The following is a 23,140-nucleotide window of genomic DNA, read 5'->3' as shown; positions in this document are numbered from 1 at the left end:
GTTTTTAAGCTCCTGTAGACGGACCTCCGAAAGGAAATTCCATTAGCCTCTGAATCTTATTCTCTGAATCAGGCAACTTCACAACACTGTTAGTCACAATAATTTTACCGGTATATTAATTACAGTTTGTGCTATTATCTCGGCATCGCACAAGGCGATGAAACAAAAAAATGAAAATCATTTAACGACGGGTAATTTTTTTGCATTCCCAATGTTAATTAATTTTATTTTTGTTAGCTGAGCAAGTTCCCGTAAGCGGCAATCTCTCTCTTACACCCCTAGAGGCTGCTTAGGAGAACAACTCTAGTAAGCGGCCAGCAGTGCGTTACGGACACCTTTTTGGCGCCCCGAGGGTGTCCGTTTCCAAGAGTTTCCACTGTACTTCGTTGTACCAACTAAGTTGATAAGGCAATTTGGCCAAAGAAGAGAGATTAAAGAGCTGGCGGTTCGAGCGTTAGCTATGGAATCTCTCTTTGGTGGACAAATTAACTTATACTCTTTGTTGATAAAACAAAATGTTTATTTCTTTCTCTTTGCCCCTTTAATACACGCTTATCCGTTTTTGTTTGAAACAGAAAATATTCTTTACGGATTGGCGTTCCGTCCACAGGTATCTGAGGAAAATAGTGACACGCTCCAAGAGTGTGTGGTCAACTGAAAAAAAAAAACTTTCCGTAGGCGATGACGTCCCAGGGTCGAATTCAATGGACATCGTTTTCGAAACCGGGTCCGTTTTGGGTAACCATTTTTATCGGATACGTGTGGATAACAGGCAAAAACGCAAAAACCTTTCGCGTTTGAAAGCTAAAAGGGATGAGTGTCGATGCCTTTCGACAGAAGAATTTTTATACCTATATGATCAAATAAAAGTACAAAGTAGATTATTGGAGTTTAGATACTATAGGTTCGCAAATTGCCAGAAACATACAAAGTGACAATGCAAAGCTAAAAGTGTTTGCAGCAGCAATGAAATTTTTCTTACCCGGTACACTCCTGAGACAGATGTAGGAATATTTGCATCATACCAATTGTTCCCGTGATCACCATTTGTAGAGAACACGTTTCTGCTATTGATTGACACATCCAGTCTCCCAATCGTTGTGCCATACATGTGGTAGGAGAATTTAAGGCAATTCGTTCCGCTGAACTTCATCATGGGGCTGATAAGTATCGCATAATCTCCCCATACTCGAGGACTAGACGTTTCTATGTACATGTAATGTCCTGTGGCAAAATAAATGTGACTGACTTTTTCGAACTCTTCCAACAAAGTTAACCTGGGCTTTTCTCGTTTCATGTCATTGCCCATTACAACCCTTGCAAACATCGAGGCCATTAAAACAACGATATTAATACTTGAAACGTGGAATGTACTAGGCTAATTCTCTTGGACGTCATGATGTGAAAATTACGTCATTTGTTCTGGAAAGCTGCCAGGCGCTATTTCGGATCTTAGAGTTAAGTGGTACAGTCAGAGCAGGAACTTTTAAGCCATTCCCCTCTACCTTCCACGGGTTGAGTAAGGCTTACAACTTCCATCGTCATTAAACATCACCATACTAATGCACATACTGATCCAATCTTTAGCGTGAAACCTTGGTATTTTAAAATTTCATGACATACACCTATTTCAATTAGGTTTATTCGTGTACTCTTACCAAAACCGTAACCTTCCTTTAAAATTTGACCGTAAATTCACCTTACAGAAAGAAATTCATTCGTATCATACAAGAAACTCTCATTTATATCGTTTGCCTCTTTGTCGAACTAACATCAAACAACTTTCCGTTTTTTACCAAGGACCTAAATTTTACAACTCTATGTGTACCGAAATCGCTAACTCGTCCTCCTCTGTCTCCTTTAAGAGAGCACTTAAGGCGTTTTTCTGTAATAACTATTAGTAGTTTTCATACAAATGTGTTTAAGTATTAACTCTTTTGCAGCTTTTCTTTTCATATTGTATTCTTCCGTTTGACATTGTAATTGTATGAAATTGTAATTGTATCCGTCGTCATGTTCTTATCTTCTTTTTTGATTTCATCTTGTAAAACAATAACTGAGGAGACCTAATTAATATAAGCTTCATAGTTTCCTTTAGGCCTCCTCGCCATTGTTAAATCTATTTCTATTTTTTTTGTTTTCATTATATTTGTGGTGTGGCAAAATAAATAAACTTAGACTGAATTATGAGCAGCAGCAGCAGTAGCATTATAACTGTCGTTAGTTCTGCGAGCTCATGGTTTTTTAACAACGCCACACTTACTTTCAAATCAGAAGACAAGCCTACTGATTTCAAAGAATGATTTTAAAGTTTTATGTTTTGTTAACCTACCGTTTCCAGAAGTATGGTCAGAAGAGGGTCCTGTTGGAGAAGACGGTGTACTTCCTCTATTTCGAGTCCAGTCAAAGTTGTCATTTTTGTCCTGTGTAAAGCCACACATTGAGCTGTCAAAGCTGCACCCGATGACTAAATAAAAAAAAAACATGATGATGAAAAAGTTGGCTCCACCAAATCGATTGACACACATAGTTTCATGCATATCTCCAAGTAGGAAGGGAGGCCGACAGCGTGAGGGACGGCTTTCCAATTTTACATTGTTCTCGTGATAATCATGTCATCATATTATAAATAAGCATTCTTGGATATGGTCCTTGCTACAGCAGTTAAACCTAACTTTAATTAATTAAGAGCACCCTCTTAAAACGGACGCCCTTGTCATGGCCATTTTGCTTGGCCCCTTTCCACGAAATGTCCTCAAAATTAACCCATATAAAAAGGCCAAAAGCTAATACGGGCCCTGATTGTTAACAAAACAGTGTCCTTAATAACTGCCCTTTACTATAATTAGTTTTGAGCTTTAATTTCAAGAATGTTTCACTAGTTCATGAATTGTTATGAGCTCTCACTCAAATAAAGTATTGTTTTTTATTAACAAACTAACTTCATTTCAGTTCTAGTGCTAACTCGAAAGACTGTTTTCTTACGTCCTGGAGGCTTGGTAGGAGGGGCTTTTCCTTTTTTTTTTTTAATGCAAGTACAAACACTTACAAAGAACATAATTTTCATCAACCATTAATTATCAACGAATTACGAAAACTAATACGGTTTTTCCAGTTGGTGACTAGCTAAGTTACAAGGTATACTTTTTTTCTAGTTTTGACAGTTAAAGATTGAACTAGCACAAATTGACAATTACAAAACAGAAACAACGGCAATAACTTAGAAAAAGGAAACAAAAGGAAAAAAACGTCACAAGTGCATATTAAAGGAGGTGCTTAAAGGTGTTTTGGAAGGTCGTAAAAGTCTTATTTCCGATACCTATTTGTTTGTGAATATTCAGTTATTCGCGTAGAAATGTAAGAAAACTATCAAAGGAGAGTTTACGACGTGTAGACAGCTGCAGTTTATTGAGAATTTCGCAATAAGAAGTGTGTAGTTTAATGAATATCTGTGTTCTATATTGTTAAAAAGTCCCATATATAATTATTCTATTTGATAATGTGAGAGATGTTTCGTTTTGTTGGCCCACCAGCTCTGGAAGGTTTCCAAAAGGCTATAGCAGAGGAGCAGTGTAAGAACATGTGATGTAATGAATTTATATCAAGGGCTCTAAACAGACTTACTTTGGTTGCCAGAATGTTGTGGATAATCTTATGTTGGAACATTGTTATTGCAATGTCATTTTTGATCTGGAAAGGTAACTCATACACTTTATGAATGGTTTCATGAGAGAAATTATATCTTAAGATGTTATTTTCGGCGGTGGGTGGTACGTATACTTTCTTCAACAGAATGCTACATACATTTTTTTGTGGAAATATTTTCTTTTGTTTCCTCACTTTCTGTAAATCGCTTAGGAGACTTTTTAATTGCAAATTTCCAAAAGATTGGTATAGCGGTTTTGAGACCAAAGTACAAAGTGAAGGGAATTATTAGCTTAGATCCGATACAAACGTTTTCAAACGATAGGAATTTGCCATCTTTTTGAACGGAGGTCGCCGACTTGTATCATTTTTTTGTTGAACGAGCTTTTGTAAAATAAAGATTTACCGTTGATTAAAATGTTTTGGTCGTTCCAAATTACCTCTTCATGGGTATGTAGGGTTTCTAAACAATCTTTTGTAATTCGCCATTGTTCCTGAGTATCTCATGGTAAAAGGGTGGTAAATTGTTAGCTTGCAATGTGTTAACGTTATAGTAACAGATTGTCAGAAAAGTTGGTCCCTCATACTTCGTTAGGATTACTTCAGGGATGATTTTCCAGGATGCTTCATTTCCCGAATTTATGCGCGGTGTTCAAGCGACTTTTACTGTAATGTTGTTTATTTTTTTGTCCAATGTATATCGCCCAGTGGCACTAGTCTATTAAAGCCGGAATTTTTAATTTGACTGAAGGGAGTTAATTTTTGCGGCGTTTTATTTTGCAGGTGTTGTTTTCTGCGGGAGCAAATATTTGCGGATCGAGGTCAATCCGCAAAATCCGCAAAAAATTAAAACCTGCAAAATTTTTATGCTACACGGTAATAAGGGGAGAAGAAGAAGCGAGGAAACTTTTTTTTTTTTTTTTTTATCAAAGAGGAGGGCACCATGTGGTATAGAGACAGGAAAAGTAAAACATAAAACTTAAACAAAAGAAGAAAAAGAGAAAATGATATTCAAAATTTGCAATGGTCTCAGCAATCATTCTATCGCTGTGGCTACTTTAATTTGAACGAATTTTGAATCTCCTTCAGCACACACATACCCTTGCACGTAAAAGGTATTCAACAATAATCCTAATCCGAAGTATTTCCGCACTACAGATGTCATTCAGTAGTAAGTGCAGGTTTTTCATGCGCACAAGAAGAGCAAAGCAGCATTCCGTGTCTCCAAGGCCTTTGTTCGATTAACCGACGATGATAATGATGATGATGATGATGATGATGATGATGATGATGATGATGATGAAGATGATGATGATGATGATGATGACGATCGTTAATTACCCAAAATTTCAGTTCCCGATTTTAAAAACTCGAAAATAATTTGAGCCATCACGCAAATCTCTCCATAACTATGTCTCCATGTAGTGTTACGTAGGGCAATGCAAAATATTACATTTTCCCTTCTTTTTGCGAAAAAACGGCTTAAACTGGATGGTTTATACTCAAAAGCGTTCCTCTTAAAAGGAACAGCTATGAAAAGGCCGACCCGGAGTGTGAATTAACCAGATAGCTAAAAGTTAATTACGACTTCATAGAAGTGTCAGATGGTTGGTGTTTCTCTATCAGTCAGAGAGAATTTGTCCAAAAACCCATAGAAGAAGTTGGAAAAGAAAGTCCTCGGTCATTTGTCAAGTACTCACACACAGAGGAGCCAGATGCCAAGTACTTTAAAGAAATTCTGCAAACAATTTGAGTCCTACCGATATGAGCCACTTGTGCGAGTACTACTTGCGCCTCCTCAACCATGGAATAAAGCCACACAAAGGAAAATTAATGTGCATGATTGGGGAGCCCAACAGCGGGAAAACCAGTCGTTTCACGCCAATCACTTGGATAGTTCCTGCAAGGTATTTGCTTGTCTTATAAATGTGTTACAGAGTGTTTCCTTATTTCGTCACGGCGGCCGTGTTCGAGTCTCAAACTAATCCGCAGAGAATCGAACTCTATTCAGATTATGCAAAACGTTTTTCTCTCAGTTTAAAAAACATGGCCGCTGATTACGTGTGTGAAAACACTCTATATATCATTACCTTGTCCATTTCTTGTCATACATGACAGGCCTCTTCCACTTGATTGATAATAAAGAGTGTTTTTAGCGGAAAATGTTGAGTGCGAAATTGGAAGTGTTTTTTAACTGTTATAACGGAGCGTTTGAGTTGTCAGAGGTGGAATCGAGCGTTTGTAGAGATCTTGTTTCCGTGATCATGCACTGTTTATTGAAGTTGTCGATGCTTTTTTGGCACCGGGTGCATAGCCATGGTCACAAAACGGAAGGTCTTTAACAAGAGTCTCGTCCACCAAAAATACACAAGTTTTCTATATGGATGACGCCCATGTCAAGCTCCTTGATCCGGATGACTGGAAGATATTGACTCAGGGAGGCCTTACCGCTCACGATCGCAAATACAAGAATCAAACCCAGCGGCCATGGACGCCCGTTTTCGCAAGTTCCATTTTAGAAGTTTGAACGCTCCACCACTGGCAGGAGTGCAGCAGTCATTGCAGGACAACGCAATGGACTGCATTGTTTGGGCCTGCAGTATCGCACGCACTCCAGATGATGAGATACCCCCTCCGGTGCCCGGATCCACTGCAAAGCCGAACGAATTTGACGAAGAGGAAAAGGAAAGAGTCAGAGTCATCAACCTAGAAGACAGTGATAGCGAACAGGAAGCGGACGAAGAAGGACTCTATCGAACCGGGAGAATAAGAAACCCGTTTGTGACGCTGATTCAATGTGTTCCGATGGATAGAAAAAGACACTGGAGAAGATTTCGGATCTTCGGGATCGTCAGCCATGCCACAGTCTAAAGAAGAGGCAGCTCGGTTTAATTGCTGCTTGAATGAAACGCGAGACAAAGGAGAGAGAAGATGCAGCAGGGAGCGAATCATCAAAGAGACAAGACAACACTGGATCTCGCTTGGTATATGATAAGACAAGAAGATGCCCACTTGCTGGAGAGACAGTGGAAGGTCCGTACCATCCGAGAATCGAACGTTCTAGGAACGGGTACTTCGCGAAAAAGAAAGAGGAGGAACATAAGATGTTGGAGAAGAAAGCAGCCAAATACTTCGAGAATGAATGGGTCACCGAGATCGACGTCAAGGGGCACGAGCGGCCAGCCTGTGCAGGGACGCAATTCCAAGAAACGGCCAGCCCAGACAAGTTCTCCCGTTTCAAAGAAGGAAACAATAACACACTTCTTCAGGCCGAGTCAGCAGTGACATTCTAGTAGAACGTTCTTGAGTAAGAACAAATTGGCCACTGTCAGTCAAATGTTAGTACATTAAATGAATTCAAATTCTTTGAAGTGATAAAATAATAAATGCCTTAACTTGAGTTTCTGTGTATATGCCTTATACTGCACAGAAACGACGAAGTGAGCAGTTCAAATTCCCACGCTGTTAGAAATGGTAATTGAATAAAGTTAGTATTTGTGTCAAATTGATGTTGCGGTTTGATGTGATGCACTGTATTTTGTTTCTTTCCTATTTCCTACCATGTGTTAAAGCATGCACACAATTTTATCGTTCCACGACTTAAAAAGAGTTCAGTGTTTGCCCCTCGTGAAATTGGAATTCCGAGTCCTCAGCGTTAATCGGTAAAGCAACTTAGAAAGAGACCCTCTGAATCCTCGCGCTGCACTGCTCAGCAGAGAGTTGGCTGTTCGTCCTTTTTGAAAATGTAATTCGGGATCTCTGAGAATCGCTTTCCATTGACCGTAACCGTATCGCTTAGTGTCTGCTTTTAGATAACTATCTTCCTCGGGGTGAACATCAAACTATTTTTTTCTCGCGGAGAATTCCGTCACTTTGAACGCATTTTCCCGCTTTAGTCTCGGGACGCCTGCAAGACGCCCTGGCGGTGTTTCTGCGATTATTTCGCCCTCGTCGTTTGAAGAAGTATCAGTTTTTGTACCGTTTTGCTCTGGTGAAGACGTCGACTTGTCTGAAATTGCCTCGAGCGCACGTCCATTTCTAGCTCCGAACCCTTGTCCTAATGCAGTCGTTCCAAAAATTCGTGCGCCTTGCTTGCGACCCCGCGCGATCGCTGCTTTTGATAGTGGACCCTTGCAACGACGGAGCTGTGTTTCTGGTCTTCGGAGATCGTGTTTTGCGCGCTGCTGCTTAGATTTTTGCAACTTGTGGTCTCGACTATTTGGCGATAGCGAGTCGGGTGAACCTTTATGAACAAGGACACGGCTAGAAATTTAGTAGCAAATGACAAATCCAGTGTCAAAGCATTAGCCGGTTTGTCCTTGCATGATTCAGCACGCTCTGGTAGCGCCGCAAGTAACGCCCCACCACTTACAAAAGCTCTTCATTCGTGTCCCAGTGTCCCTCGGCTTCTAAGGCGTCGATGTCCAGTTCGCTGGTCCACTGCAATCGCATCATTTTGGAAACGGTTTTGCGCACCTTCTTCAAGTACATTTTTGTCGAAGCCAACCCTATCGATACCGATTCCGATGCTACATTCACTTTTCGATAATGCCCCCCAAAAATTCTAAGCAATGTCGCTTGTCGTCTCAGAAGAGGCAACTGTCCTGATTTACGTGGAATCTTCTGATCATTGGCTTCATTTTTGCTCTCTTGATTATGAAGCGACTTAACTTGAGCGCTGTCTGGCTTCTCCTCGAAATAATAGTACCAACGGTGTTATTATTATTATTATGATGATGATGATGATGATGATCATGATGATGATGATGATCATGATGATCATGACCATGATGATGATGATGATGATGATGATCATCATCATCATCATCATCATCATCATCATCATCATCATCATCATCATCATCATGATCATGATCATCATCATCATCATCATCATCATCATAATAATAATAATAACACCAACGGTGTTATTATTATTATTATTATGATGATGATGATGATGATGATGATGATAATAATGATGATGATGATAATAGTACCAACGGTGTTATTATTATTATTATTATTATGATGATGATGATGATGATGATGATGATCATGATGATCATGATGATCATGACCATGATGATGATGATGATCATCATGATCATGATCATGATCATGATCATGATCATGATCATGATCATGATCATGATCATAATCATGATTTAAGGGATTATACAGGCATATCTGGGTTTCACGAGCGCGAAGACGAGCAACGCTTGCGGAATTCTAGTCGCACAGATTTTCTCCCTCTCGACCCCTTCCGACTAAACGCAAGACGATGGGGATGGGGACTACGACACCAGACCTTTGAAATATCATTGCTGATTGATTAACTTCGATTCCCCGGTCGTCTTTTGCCGTCTTTAGCTTATGGACGGCCATTTCTTGCCGCCAACGACGACCGTAGACATCTGGATGGCCGAGGGTAAGATTGTTATTCGACTCATCCTTACAGAATTTTAAATTCCATCAATGTAACGACTCTTGTTCTGGGGCCATCGTAGCTTGATCAGAAATATCACCGATGTTTGTATTCCATCAATGTAAGTTCAGTAAACTTAACTTCATATGCTGCATCAACAACATTAGATAATCGATATATTACTAACATGCGCGCACGAGGATTAATTACATTTCACTGTCAGTTTTGTCGTCTGCAAACACGTTCCTGGCGTTGGGACCGGGATGACTGGAGATGTCTTTTTGGCATTCACTGAAAACAACGCAGGTTGCTGTAATAGTACGAACTCTGACCGCAACCTGACTCGTCGTCTATCAAGGACGAAAATGAGCACGGAGCCATACATGCAGCCGACTTATGTAGACACTGCAAAATATGACATCGCGCAGGAAGAAATACAGTTGCTACTCCAAACCAAGAACAGCAAGAACTTTACTGAACCAAAGGCGTTTTTCACGCAAGTCGATTAGTAATTTAATGAAACATTATAATCTGTGGGGGGTTTCATAAGACCGTATTCTCAGAAGGAGGCTTAACTTAATATTAAAAGATCGTTTTAAAACGCTAAGCCGTTTTCCCGTTTGAAAATGCACTAAATCTCGTCAAAATTTAACGCCGGCTGTGACACGATCACGGCATTTTACATTATGCCGGAATTCTCAAAAACGAAATATCTTTGGAAAGTTTTATTGTTATTTTTGGAAGCAGTCCTCCCAAAAGGGATTCTTCTGAGAAAAAAAATCCGAAATTTCGGTTTTGACTTCGAGTTCTCCATATTCTCAGGTCAACGGAATATAAAACCCCACACGGCTTATTTGTGGTGCTGTGCTACAACGCACCTTCACATCGATGCCCGGCAAAAAGACCCGTACAAACACAGGTAAAATTGTACACTCCATCTATACAACTTCCTCCATTTAGACATGGATTTGATATGCATTCATCCGTATCTGTAAAAAAGAATTTAGAGACGGCATACGATGTTACTCTAAAGCTGTCTTGAGGAAGGTTTCACATGCTTTATGCTCACATCAAATGCGCATGCCTCCCTGACCGCTACAGGGTATTTTAAATTTATAATTAAATCAGCGCAAAATGGCAGGCAATGTCCAGTATAAAAATCCAAAATAATTGTAAAGCAGCAAATTTTGCACCAAAAATCTGATCATTTTTGGTCAACAATCGATAAAAATTTGGCTTAGATGGAAAAGTCGCAGCAAATAAACGTTTTTTTTACGGCAAAACGCGTCCTAGGATATAATGAAAAGCTACCGAAAGCGTTATTCCCCGAAATAAACGCGGCTATAGATATTGCTAAGAAATTTATATTTAGAAGGGGTGGCATCCCGTCTTTACACTTGGGGCTTGAGTCGTCCCCCAAAGTGAACATCATGTGTAAAAGGTTCTTAACAAACAATGGAACTGAACATCCCCCACCTAAATTTGTGTGATTAAAAGCATTTTGTTATACATACGTTGGCACTGTTTGCCAAAATACGGGGAAGGGCATGCGCATGTGTAGTTATTGTTTCCATCAGTACAAGTGCCTCCATTCAGACAAGGATTGCTGGAGCATTCATCAAACTCTGAAAGGCAAAAAAAAAAACGTTAAAACGTCAACTAATAATGAAAATTAACAGTTTTATCCCCATAACAGAAAAATATAGCACGGCCAAACTATAAGCTTAGATAATAAAGAATTTTATTGTTGAATTTCCCTTTGACGGCACAGTTAAGAGCCACTGTCTGTAAATATCGAGAATCCGGCGTCAGTCGTGAAATTTTCAATTTCTTCATATTTTGCCCAAATAACCTCTATAGTAAGTTATTCAAAGGACCTGAAGCGCTTTAGGTTTTTCGAAATCCAAGAAAGTTTGATAAACGCCATTTTGGCCTTCCGGCCTCATTCGATTACTTGTTTTTATCACGAAAGGGAAAACTTGAAGGAAGGCTTGTTGATAAAAGCTACGCAAAATGGCCCTGTCTCCTTCATTTTTTTCTGGGCGTTTTTCCAGGTATTGCTTAAACAAAGCAACGGGGCACCTCTTCTCGCCTATGGCGAACATCTTGGGAGTAGCTAGCCGAGGTTTCACTCGGAAACCACCTTGTCTTGTCTTTGTAGGGCCCTCGGAAAAGGTGATGAACTCGACGGCATCATCATCCTTTTCGATAGAAAAATAATCGACCATCATGTCGTCGTGCTCTTGTCGACCACGTAAACCAAAATGCATTGTTAGCAGCCACCACATTGCCTCAAAGAGCGAGGGGTTTGATTGCCTAACTGACCGTTTTCCCATAGTATCTCCTCTTTTTCCTTCGTCAGGCTTTTTGCTTTGTTGGGTCGTTTACCCATGCCTTGATCGCGCAGCTTTTTCGCCTTCCCTTCCAACACTTTCCTCAAAGACAGGAACCCTGTATCCTTCAGGATAGACTTTGGATAATTTTGGTTTCTTAAATGTTGATCTAAAGCCGCCTGCATCACCTTTAGCGAGTATGGCTCGTAGTCTTGGCCATTTTCGTTTGTCAGCTCAGCGTAGAATTGCTAAAGTGGGTCGTTAAATTCTGGGATGTCGTAGCTCTCTAGCTATTTCTCCTTTCCCCTAGTTTTTCCCACTTTTCAAAAATTCCTTTCCCATAGTCTGCGCTTCGTTTTGTGATTTTTTTTTTTCACTTACGCCTTTTAAAAGTTCAATTAAGGACGGTGCCCACTAATATCGAAGTATTTTTGTGCGGTTTATGACTATGCGGGAAAAGCAGATCTTAGGAAGGTCTATTGGAATCCAAAACGAAAATTGGGGGTAGCCACGTATTTTTCAGAGATAATTACGCAATAAGATCTCCAAAAAGCGCCAAAAAATGAAGCAATGTATGGGATTTTTTTCCTAAATTGAAGCTTTAATATTTCTGAAAAATGCATAGTTACCCCCAATTTTCTTTCGAGATACCAAAAGCGTTTGCTAAGATCTACCTTCTCCGCATACTTTTAAACTGCGCAAAAATAATTCCTGTATTAGTAGGCACCACCCATAGGAAACCCGAGTATCTCGAGATGCGCAGAACGTATGCGCAGTAACAATAGTAGGCACCGTCCTTAATCCCTCGTCCGCTTCAATAAAACGACAAGCCATTGTTGCAATAAAAACTTGGCAACAAATTCCAAGATAACGAACGGTTGCTCTGCGACGAATTAACCAATCATTAACAGGTAATCATGCCCTCTCTTGATTACCAAAAATGCCCTCGATTAAGAAAAAATGCCCTCTCTCTCTCAACCAATCAGCGCTCATTAATTTTGCCCTTTATTGATAATGGGAAAACATGACCGGGACTATAGCCGTCCTCATCAAGCAAAGCTGTTGGGCCGAAGCAGAAGCGGGCAAAATTATTGGCACAAAGAGTTACGGAATTATCGGGGAACCACCGTACCGCATGTATTGACTTCGTCAAAATGAAAATTCTTGATACTCTTCGAAAACCCCGCGAATACATCTATTCAAGCAAAATATAGTTGAGAATAGAGAAGTCATCGAAATTTCTGGTGAAAATTCGCTCTTGAATTAATCAACGTTCCAAAACTTTTATAACACTGCAAATAGGAAACAAGTATCCGTTTGACGCTTGAAAGAAAACGTTTAAACGGAACCGTTTAGAAGAGTTGACTCCGTTTAACGCTTTGGAAATTACACTAATACGATAAGTCTTTGTGAAACCACTACAAGCAAAAGCTGCGACTTTCGCTTTACTAGTTATATTGTAGCGACGACCGACGTTGAGAAAAAATTAAGACATGATAATTATTATGCCTCTTGATTCTAAGCATTATTTTTCAATTGTTTTTTTTTGTTTATTTTCTTTCCGCTTGCCGAGACTTGTAAGAACAAAAGATTTAGTGATCTGATAACATTCAGCCGCAAATTAAATAATAATAATAATAATAATAATAATAATAATAATAATAATAAATAAATAAATAAATAAAAAAAGGAAGCTCGTGAAGCGCGATTTACGAACGCGCAAATTGAAACAAGGGCGCCTCCAAATATTCGCTTGCCTGGAAGATTTTAGGACCTTTTTCTCCTTTAAAGTGTAGCCTAAAGCTATTGTGTTTTTTTATCCTAGTTTCGTACTCAAACAAACGCAAGTTCTTTCACTAAACAAGACTATTCGAAGAATGGGGAACGCGAATGGTGCAAGGCTATAGAAAGACCGTTTGCGCGATTATCGCAACGGGTGGTTATATTGGCAGCAATATGCTGTCAATCAAAGTAAAGTTTAATTTCCGGTGGAAATCGCTTACGTCCCAATTTCTCGGCAAATATTCACTCTTTTTATAACATTCTGGGGTTTTTTTTTGTTAGAGTTTACTGAAAAGTTTATTTTTAGCTTAAAAATGAAAATCCAAAAAAATGTTCTCTCTAAACGTACAATGTAACTATGACTCGTGAATGCGCGCAGTGATAAACTCACCGTGACAAAATAAAAGTACCGGATCCTGTAGTGAAGGATCTAATCAGCAAAAAAATTGTAAAGCAAATAATCTTAAAAAAGAGCAAAGGCCGTGCCTTTAGAAATATTGGAAATTATTAAATTCTCAGCCTCGAATATTGCATTTCTAGCGTTCTGATTGGTTCACTAAATCCCGGTTATCAGCTCATATAAGTGCTCATATACCGTAGTTTGACCTTATATGGAAAACGAATGCCCCAGGTGTCGCTAAGCTAAATTTTTTTTCGGCGGGAAGCGAGAGTTTCTTCGCAAAAAAATGTAGAAAAAAAAAAAAGAAAAGGAAGAAATACCAAACAATGCCATCTCAATGTAACAACAATAAAAGCCACAAAGTTCGGTATGACACTATTTAAGGACAGTGCCTACTATTGTTACTGCGCATACGCTCTGCGCATCTCGAGATACTCGGGTTTCCTATGGGTGGTGCCTACTAATACAGGAATATTTTTGCGCGGTTTTAAACTATACGGAGCAAGCAGAACTTAGCAAATGCTTTTGGTATACAAAAAGAAAATTGGGGGTAACCATGTATTTTTCAGAGATAATTAAGCCTCAATTTAGGAAAAAATCCCATACATTGCTTTATATTTTGACGCTCTTTAGAGATGTTATTGCTCAGTTATCTCTGAAAAATACATGGTTACCCCCAATTTTCTATTTGGATTCCAGTAGCCCTTGCTAAGATCTGCTTTTCCCGCATAGTCAGAAACCGGACAAAAATACCTCGGTATTAGTAGGCACCGTCCTTAATGGTACGTATCTCTGAAGTTTCCTTTAAAATCAGGAAAATTGCAGGATTTTACGATTTAGATCACATAAACTTAGCAACAATAACAACCGGTTACCTTCAAAAATTTCAGGATGGCTTGCAAATCCTGGCAGTAAGAGGTTAAAACCGATCGAAGAAATTTCTCAAGAAGAGCTTGATGCCTGCCTTTACGTTTCTACGCATTCACGAGGACTCCAGTTACAAAAGTTCATCTATGAAATCCGTACGAGCGGCGGCCTTAATGTTTGTTTCCGTCGCTCGGCACCACTCAGCAAAACATTTGCATAAACGTGTACAGCTCTTACGCTTCTCGATAAGCTTGAAGTTTAAAAAGTTGTACTGAATGCTTGGCTCAGTGAGGTTGTACCTCGTACACTTGGACTTGCCTTGAGTGTTTTAAAACGTCTGTGAGGAATTCAGTTCAGCGTAAAAAAAGGTGGCCTTGATCCCTTCCTTCGTTCGGCACCACACAGCAAAACATTCGCTCAAATGTGCATAACTATTACGCCTCTCGATGAGCTGGAACTTCAAAAGCACTTGAATGCTTGTCTCAGAAAGGTGGTAACTCGTACATTTAAACGTTTTTTTTTTAATTTGAGATGCCCGGCTGTGTCCGATCTTCTTCGCTTTCGATTTTTTATTCAACTCCGTTTGCAAAGAGCTGCGCGTGTCATGTGATCATTAAGTTTCGCGCGCTTTGGTCGGAAGTTGCCTCAACATCCGGTCGTTTCAATTTTAAAGAAATTTTTACTTAAAATAAAATTCAGTAAACTTCAATAGCAAAACCCAAACGCGGAGAATTTAATAAAACAATTATTCCATTCGCGCTTGTTGGATATGAGATTGGTTATAGCCAACTCGGCGCTTCGCGCCTCGTTGGCAATTAACTATCTCATATCCAACGCGCGCTCATGGAATAATTGTTAAATATACTTCCCTGACCGTGAAATCAGCCTTGCTCTTTTTTTAGATTATTTGCTTTATCGTGATGAGGGCTGAATGTCACTCGATGAGATGTAAAATTTTATGTCAAACCAATCGAAATTTAATCAAAATCATAAATTATTCATGCGTCTGCTTGTGAATGTTTTATCTGCCAGGAGTCAAAAAGGATATCCTCTTTAACGCAACAGTGTAAGGTTTGTGTTCGCTAACAGGATCATCCGCGGACCGACGAAAAGTAAGAGAGACTGCCAACACAAAAGTGCCAAACAGTGCTAGTGCCTATTAAATTTAGCCATATTTTTGTCTCACAAGTTTTGAATCAACAAACTCAGTCAGAGCCTGTCATCCCCGTCTATCAACCTGATGAAAGAGATGATTTCCTAATGGTACATGTGGCATTAAAGCTTTGCCCTGATATATTGGCGCAGCTTTCGCACCATGGACTGAACGTCCGCAAGGAAAATGCTATCGCATGCGTCCCAGAGAGTTTGTATATGTTCATAAGGCTTATGATTGGTGGACAGTCTCTCCTTGAGAATGGGCTAAATGATTGTGATGACAATGACAAGGTAGACGACAGTAACATCATTGATCGTGATGGTGGTGATTTTTGATGATGATGATGATGATGATGATGATGATGATGATGATGATGATGATGATGATGATGATGATGATGAGGTAGAGGGTGGTCTAGGCAGCGAAAATGTTTTGAACACAAAAACAAACAGCCGGCAGGCAAGGCAATTCCTTCTGCCGCAACTTTTGGCCTATACAGAAGAGCAAGATAATGAGCTGAAACAAAGTATGTTCAGACAATTTCGAAAGGAGAGTTTTAAACTGCTTGACCTGCTGTCATCTGGTAAATAGCGCGAACTCCTGGCATCATTGATCGCATTTAAGAAGGAAAAGAATGCAAATCTCCAGTACTGGTTGCAATACATGGACATGGTCTGTATCCTTGTATTGTTCATCAGAGCTCAAAGAGAACTTTGGGACCTACATCTGTGTGTCTTTTACAAAATACTACCATTTTTCCATCGTTATGATCACACAAATTATGCACGATGGGGTCCTGTGTACCTTGTAATAATGAAGCAGCTCCCACAAGAGGTACAGACCAAGTTTGACAAGGGCAACTGGATCGTGAAAGGCACCTCTCAACGATTTAATCAGGTCAATCCCGATGAAAGTCAGGACTGGGTCAATGGTACCAGAAAGAGAGGCGGAGGGATAGTTGGCATTACAAGGATGACAGCAGCACTGTGTAGATGAACTCTGTCATTTAACCTTCGCATGCATGTTGCTGCATTAACAAGAAAGATCTACCATGTTAAAGATAATGACGAGATAACATGCAATGAGTCTAACCCGTCAAGGAAACTGCGGGATAATACCGATGAGAAGAGAGTGGTCGAGTTGCTACATCAAGCTGCAAACGTTTGCAATGTCAACCAACAGCCAACGGTACCTAAAAGGTTGCAAAACATTATCCCCAAGGACGTGGCAACAACAAGTATAGAAGAGTCCCTACTTAAAGCAAACAGCCTCGGACAGGAGAGACAGGTGACCTTTCTGAAGGAAGGGCTTATGATGCCGAAAGACGATGGACATCGCAAGAAGCTTGGGGATCCTCTACCCAAAATTTATAAAGCTCCAAGATTTTCTTCTTTTTGTGAAGTCAAAAAGAAAGAGAGCGAGAAGTCTGCCACAATCAAAGCCGACAGAAATATCTTTCAACGCAACATTACAGCGTATGATGCTGGTAGAAGTGTAGATTTAGCTCGAATCCTCCGCCATGAATTAATGCAGTTCCTCTTGCTACCGCAGATACCATTACTCAGCTGCTTACTGTAAATAAGTTGGTGATGATAGAACTGCTGTCGAATGGGACGGAACGTTCTCGGATCACAACAATCGCAGGACGATCGACATTAGTAGTAGATGGTCAAGCGTTAGTCATAACTCTAGGAAGACCTTCGGAGTGCAACATGTTTGATGATCTCGGGGATGAATTTGTGAAAGCCGTTCTTGTCTCTGGAAAGGATTTTGATCAAATAGATGCAATTTTTGACAAAGACAGGGAGATATCAATCAAGTGCCCAATTAGAAAGAAGCGTTCCCGAGGCCACGCACCTGTTAGAAGAGGTATTGAAGATGGCTCCGCACCTCTGCCTAAGTCCTGGTCTGACTTTCTGGCTCCTGATGAAAAACAAGGTAGATCTAGCACACTTCCTCTCGGAAAAGCTAATTGCAGAAGCCCCAGCCAATAAAATCATAATTGTTGCTGGCGGATTCGAGGAGGATGATACAGTCAAGTGTTACGCTTGAACATCGGCATCAGGGCCCTTAAAGGTTTCCATGAAGAGGCGGACACTCGAAAGATTATTCATTGATGCAGAGTTCATTGTCGTCTCATGTCAAGACAGGGGTGTTTTTCTTCTTTTAGTTTCACATTTCGAAAAAATGAGCTTCAAGCAGTTGTTGATGAGAGCTGGAACGTATAAGAAGCCTATTAGTACCTAACAATTCACACGATTCGTGAGAATCTAAACCAAGCAATCCTTGAGGTGGAAACCATTCTCTCCTTTCATGCGATAGCGGGCTGTGACACAGTCTCAGCTCTTAATTTGCTGGCCATCAGCAGCAAGAAAACGTCATGGAAGACATTCCCAGAACACCACATGCTGCTGAGAAACCTAGAAAATGGTGATCTGGATGATTCTACAGTGAGGTCCGTTGAGAAGTTCATTTGCAGAATGTATAGTGTAACTGACGCAGAGAGCTGCAATGAAGTGCGCGCAACATTGTTTTCTAGATGCATGTCACCAAAAACTCTTCCCTCGACGAGGTGGTGCAGCGCGATGACATATTTGAAGGGCGCACTACCAAGCAAAGGTATGGAAACAAACGCATGAAACACACCCCACCCTACTACTTCCAGAGACCATGGGTTGAACAAAAACTGAATGGCAAGCTGGTATCCAAGCTTATGCCTCTTGTCCCCGTACCTGAAAGTTGTGATGAGATGGTTAACTGTGGCTGCAAATCAAAGAACTGTAGCTGCCGAAGATGCACAGGAGTATACAAATGCAAAAGTGTTGTAGACATCAGTTACAAAAATGATGATAGTGGTCTCGTTTTTGAAAACCAGAGACGGTAAATGGTGAAGTAGAGTAAAATGGTATAGCACCTTTAAGTATTTTTAAGTATATGTTTGTTCAAATAGCTGATCCGAAATTCGATGATCCAAAGCCAGTCACATGACCAAAAATCACAATGGTTTTAACGTTAATTTCCAATTTATTCGCTTGCTATATTATCATACACTAGAAGAGGAAAATTACGGTTTTCAACTCCTTTCCCTAGTTTCAAGGACTTACTGCACGTACTTCCTCCACGGAATTAAGATATAGCCTCCAGCCTCTCGTTTTGAAGAGTCACATGACCAGAAGACCACGTGATCTGCAGGCCGTAAACACAAAATCTTTCTAAAAACATGTTGTGTGTATCCTCTCGTGATTTGGGTAAAATTTTAACCGTTTTTAAAGTGTTTTGTAAAGAGATATAACATGAAGCCTCGCTTTCATGTTTCAATTGCGTATGCTAAAGAAAATGACTGATTTGAAAGTCAAAATGGCCAAATCCAGCTTGGTAAACAAACTTTTCGTGTTCAGCGCATACTGTTTATCTAGAAAAGTGTGTTTACCAACTTTTCCTTGGATTTGCCGGTAGAAGTTCTCTTTTGCGAAAGTTGTCCCAGTCTATCAAGCTTTTCCTCAAATGGCAAAAAATTTGTTTATAAAACTTGATATTTCCAGGCTTCAAACTTTTGATTTCTTACCTTTTAATATAAATTTTAAGTTTATCCTCGCAACATTTACAATTTTGATCTATTTTAACGTTTATCGGTTTCCATTAATTTGAGTTTTTTCGAATGGCTTTCTGAATTGAGAAACCAAGGTTGAGGATGTGCGGTAAAACCACGTGATTTCTACGATATATATGCGGCGAGCATCCCATTTTGTGGACCTCAAAAGAAATAGATATGGAAGCACATGGCATCCTCCAAGGTTTGAAGTCATACTTTCAATACTCTTGAAGGTTTAGTGATCCAGTGGTGATGATAAGGTAGCATTGACACAGAAAATCAGAAAAAAAACCAGGCGTAGTAGGGCGAAAGAGAAATCAGAAAACTGAGTTGTATATTTACCTTCGCATGTCCTTCCTTTGTGTGTCCGAGGGCAGACGCAAGTGAATTTCCTTTTGCCGTTCACACAGGTGCCGCCATTCAAACACGGATTGCTGCTGCAGTCGTCATAATCTGAGCAGAAAGATGTTTGAAAGTTATTTTCAAAAGAAATTTATTGTTACTATGACATAAAAGAAAAAACAGAACGGTCAGTCTAATCAGCTTATAAGGAAGTCTGTCCTCATCCTCTTCCGCCTCCCTTCCCTATCTGTCTCCCCCGATTCAGTAATAGTATCTCTTTGTATCTTTTAGAGTCTCTTTCAGTATAGAAATGTGACTACCTTTCTTGCATGTGTACTGATGACAGGCAGAGCAATCCACGTCATTCCACATGTACCCATGTCCTGCCCCCAGGGTGTGGACGCAGTCTTCCCCTCTAAAGTCGTTTGGCTGGCTATGAGCCCAGTAGCGAAATTTATCAGGACATCCATCCACCCAGCTGAATAGTCCTTCCGTAGCAATGTCATTCAAACCGATCCACGCCTTGTCTCCATTGTGCTTGTGCTGGATATATACGTTTTCTTCCTGGCTTTCAATAGCAGCTAGATTAGAACCCATGGCTCTGCAGGTTATACTTGCGTTGGACCAAGTCTCGCATGTTTCACTGGTGAAATAACAGGAGCCATTGTAGAAACTCCAGCCAGGTTCACAGACATCTTTGAAAAATAAAGTAATAAATTAAACTACAAAGCTGTCATCGTTACCGTAATATTAAAGGATAAACGCAACGCTATTATTTTAAGGTTGTGACTCAAACCATAATTTAGCTTGCTTCCCAAGCAGTTGCTTTTCCGTGGGAGACTAAAATTTGTCCCGGCTGAAATAAAAATCAGTCCTATTTTCAAAAGACAACTTTTGCAGGGGAAGAAAAATTATTCTTGGGGGAATTTTTTTATCTAGAAGCAGACAAAATATGATACTTCTACTAACATTCTCTTGAGAATCGATTTGTAGTCAGACAAAGAATTTCGGCGCTTTTTCTAATTAGCTATGACTCAGAGCCTACCTGGCAAAACTGCGTAAGACACTGACAAAGGGTCATGTTGTTGCACAAACAGTTCCTTCACACAGGCTCTAAAGCCCGTCTTGTTTATATACTGCAAAGATACGTAAACTAAAATGTTTTATAAATTAGTAACATGCAACCGTAAAGACAACTTAAGAGTAAGTGTTCATAAAGTTGCCCATCAAGGCGTAGATCATGAGCTAAATGGTAACTACACTTCCTTACAAAGGAAGCTAGTTTATCGCAAGAAATTTCTCGCTTCTATAATACCTTCACCCGGTCAAAAGGAGACAGCAAGCTAGGACTAATTCTCAAACCAAGGATCTCGCCTAACGAACTCTGAACGATCACTCTACACTGTATGCCCACATCTCTTACGGTGCATTGCAAAACATGAGTGAAGCTAAGATTGACTTACAAATCTGTTGTTATCTTACCTCAGCCCAAGCTGAAATGGAGTTGTACAAAGGATTAAGGTTTCCTCCGCTTGTTGAATGGTTTGCTGACACCAAGACTTCGGGAGAATCATTGTAATGCTTCTTAAACACGACATCCTAAAGGAAAAAAATTTCAACTGTTTGTGCATGATGGTAAAACAAAACTTTTGTAAGTTTAGAATATTTTTAAACAAAGAATGAAATAAACAATTGAAAAAAATCAACTAAGCAATCATGAACGAGAGGATGATACAACAGAAGGAAGGAAAGAAGAAATGAAAGAACAGGAAAGAAAGATAAGGGAGAAACAAAATAGGGAAAGGAGAGATGAATGGTTAATTAAATTAAAAGTTGAGAATGTTTGAGTGGGAAGGAGTGCATCTGATAGAAAGTAAGTAGGAGAGCGAATAAAAAATGAACGAAAAAGCGAGTGTGAGCATACGTAAGTTTGTCTTCATGAGTGGGTTAGGGTGCATGCGCAAATGTAGGCACAACTGCAAGTGTGAATGTATAAGTGCATAATTGTTCGCGATCAGACGTGTGGATGGTCACCTAGAAAAGGAGTCGTAACCTTCGGTTGTAAACGTGAATGCAATAATGGCCTACTTACCTCACAAAAAGCATAGTTGAAATCTCGGGATGGCTTGTTCGAATTAGAGAAGTATATAGCCCCATGCTCTCTAAACAGAGGTCGATGAAGCTCTTCAAACGCTATCCAATCCTGCAAAAAAGCCATTGTTTGTTATCACGTTGTTACTTGTCAACCGTCCAAGAGGTTAATGTTTAAGACAGAAGAAATAGCTATATGGTGATCTCCCTATAAGAATACCCAGTGCAAGACTGTATAAATTGAAAGCAGCATATTTCCATTTGTGATAAAATGAAATATAAGGATCGAAAACAATAAGAGCATGTTTCAAGAAAAACTCCAAGAACAATTGGTATCCTTTCATCCAGTCTTTTTCTGTACCGTCCAACAAAGAGGTATAAATTGGATGCAGTTTTTCATACAACGGGCCTCGGTTGAGTTTTGGCGCGAAGTTTGAACTTAAGGAAATCATAAGGAGAGTAACAACTAAAACTACTTACAATGTAAATACTTTGGTGAACTCCATCAAAGTTCTGTAATTCTCGGACGCAGATCTTAAAAGAAGTTTTCGTGATATCTTCTAACCACACAGAAGATGCATCATGCTTTACACCACGCCTTTCATGCTCCGCTGACACTAGAACTGTGGGCGTCGACTTAAACTTGCTCTGAAATCAAGGACAACAAAAAAGGGCTAATTTTTAACGGCAATATGAGTGTATATATGTAAATAAACGCGGTAAATGAAAATTTCTTCTGCCTAAACTGAACTCGAATCTTGAAAGTCTCTGAATTGTGGGTGGAGATATTATTTAATTGACCGCACTTTTTCCCATTATGTCCAGTATACCTTCTAGTACACTGACTAAGCTGGTGCGAGGGTTTGTGTCACCACAACAGAACAGGTCAAAATTTAAGACTCAGTTTCAAAAATAAAACAATCCAAATTTGCTTCTTACCGAGGGAAGTGAAACAGTACGACAACTCGTTCCAGTCCACCAAGTCGGCATGTCCATTTCACCAGACACTCCCCCGTCAGGGGCCCCCTGGTAGGCAAGCCAGTCAACTGTTGCAAACGTTTCTCCATTTCTTTTCTCGTTTCTCCCAGCCTGTGTAACACAAACTGTAAAATTGTTCTCCAAGATTTCTTCAACCCAAGCAACAACTGCTTCATGGACATATGAGGGATCTGAGAAGTTCACGTGATTGACAGAAACCTGTATGTGAACCGGTTTGTCAGGATAAAAAACGTAAGGAGCCAGTGGAACTTGTTCACAAACTGCTTCAGCCCAAACTGGATAGTGGTGGAGGCGATGCCGGCCCTTTTGAGAAGGGAATCCTGCACAAAAGTTAACAACACTAAGTCAATTCAATCCTATAATGGGACCACTGTTATAAGACGTGTACACACTAGATGGTGTGTTGTGGTGTTGCTTTGGTGTTGTTTGAATCTCGTGTAACTGCCAGTGTCCAAATTACGTTTGTTTAAAATTTATCCACAGTTGTGGAAAAGAAGTGAAATCA

At 39.9% G+C, this 23,140-nt stretch overlaps 2 protein-coding genes across 2 annotated transcripts in view; both read right to left on the bottom strand.

The window, feature by feature from the left end:
• LOC146467565 (uncharacterized) overlaps positions 1–23,140 on the bottom strand; it is a 148,591-nt gene that overhangs the window by 117,657 nt on the left and 7,794 nt on the right. The window lies entirely within an intron of this gene.
• LOC146467566 (uncharacterized) overlaps positions 1–23,140 on the bottom strand; it is a 33,863-nt gene that overhangs the window by 3,785 nt on the left and 6,938 nt on the right. The window contains exons 8-18 of the mRNA XM_085125354.1: positions 22,576–22,955; positions 22,117–22,284; positions 21,638–21,748; positions 21,028–21,144; positions 20,591–20,681; positions 19,866–20,240; positions 19,546–19,656; positions 10,588–10,698; positions 9,952–10,062; positions 2,333–2,467; positions 983–1,224 (exon numbers count right to left, since the gene is read on the bottom strand). Of these exons, the coding sequence (XP_084981480.1) occupies positions 983–1,224; positions 2,333–2,467; positions 9,952–10,062; positions 10,588–10,698; positions 19,546–19,656; positions 19,866–20,240; positions 20,591–20,681; positions 21,028–21,144; positions 21,638–21,748; positions 22,117–22,284; positions 22,576–22,955 (1,952 nt within the window). The remainder of the gene's footprint in view (positions 1–982; positions 1,225–2,332; positions 2,468–9,951; positions 10,063–10,587; positions 10,699–19,545; positions 19,657–19,865; positions 20,241–20,590; positions 20,682–21,027; positions 21,145–21,637; positions 21,749–22,116; positions 22,285–22,575; positions 22,956–23,140) is intronic.

The sequence above is a fragment of the Pavona decussata genome, unplaced genomic scaffold, assembly GCF_977016875.1.
Source record: "Pavona decussata unplaced genomic scaffold, jaPavDecu1.1 SCAFFOLD_134, whole genome shotgun sequence".
NCBI classification, from domain to species: Eukaryota; Metazoa; Cnidaria; class Anthozoa; order Scleractinia; family Agariciidae; genus Pavona; species Pavona decussata.
Note: the sequence above shows the minus strand (reverse complement) of the source record. Positions and strands in the feature narration are given on the sequence as shown.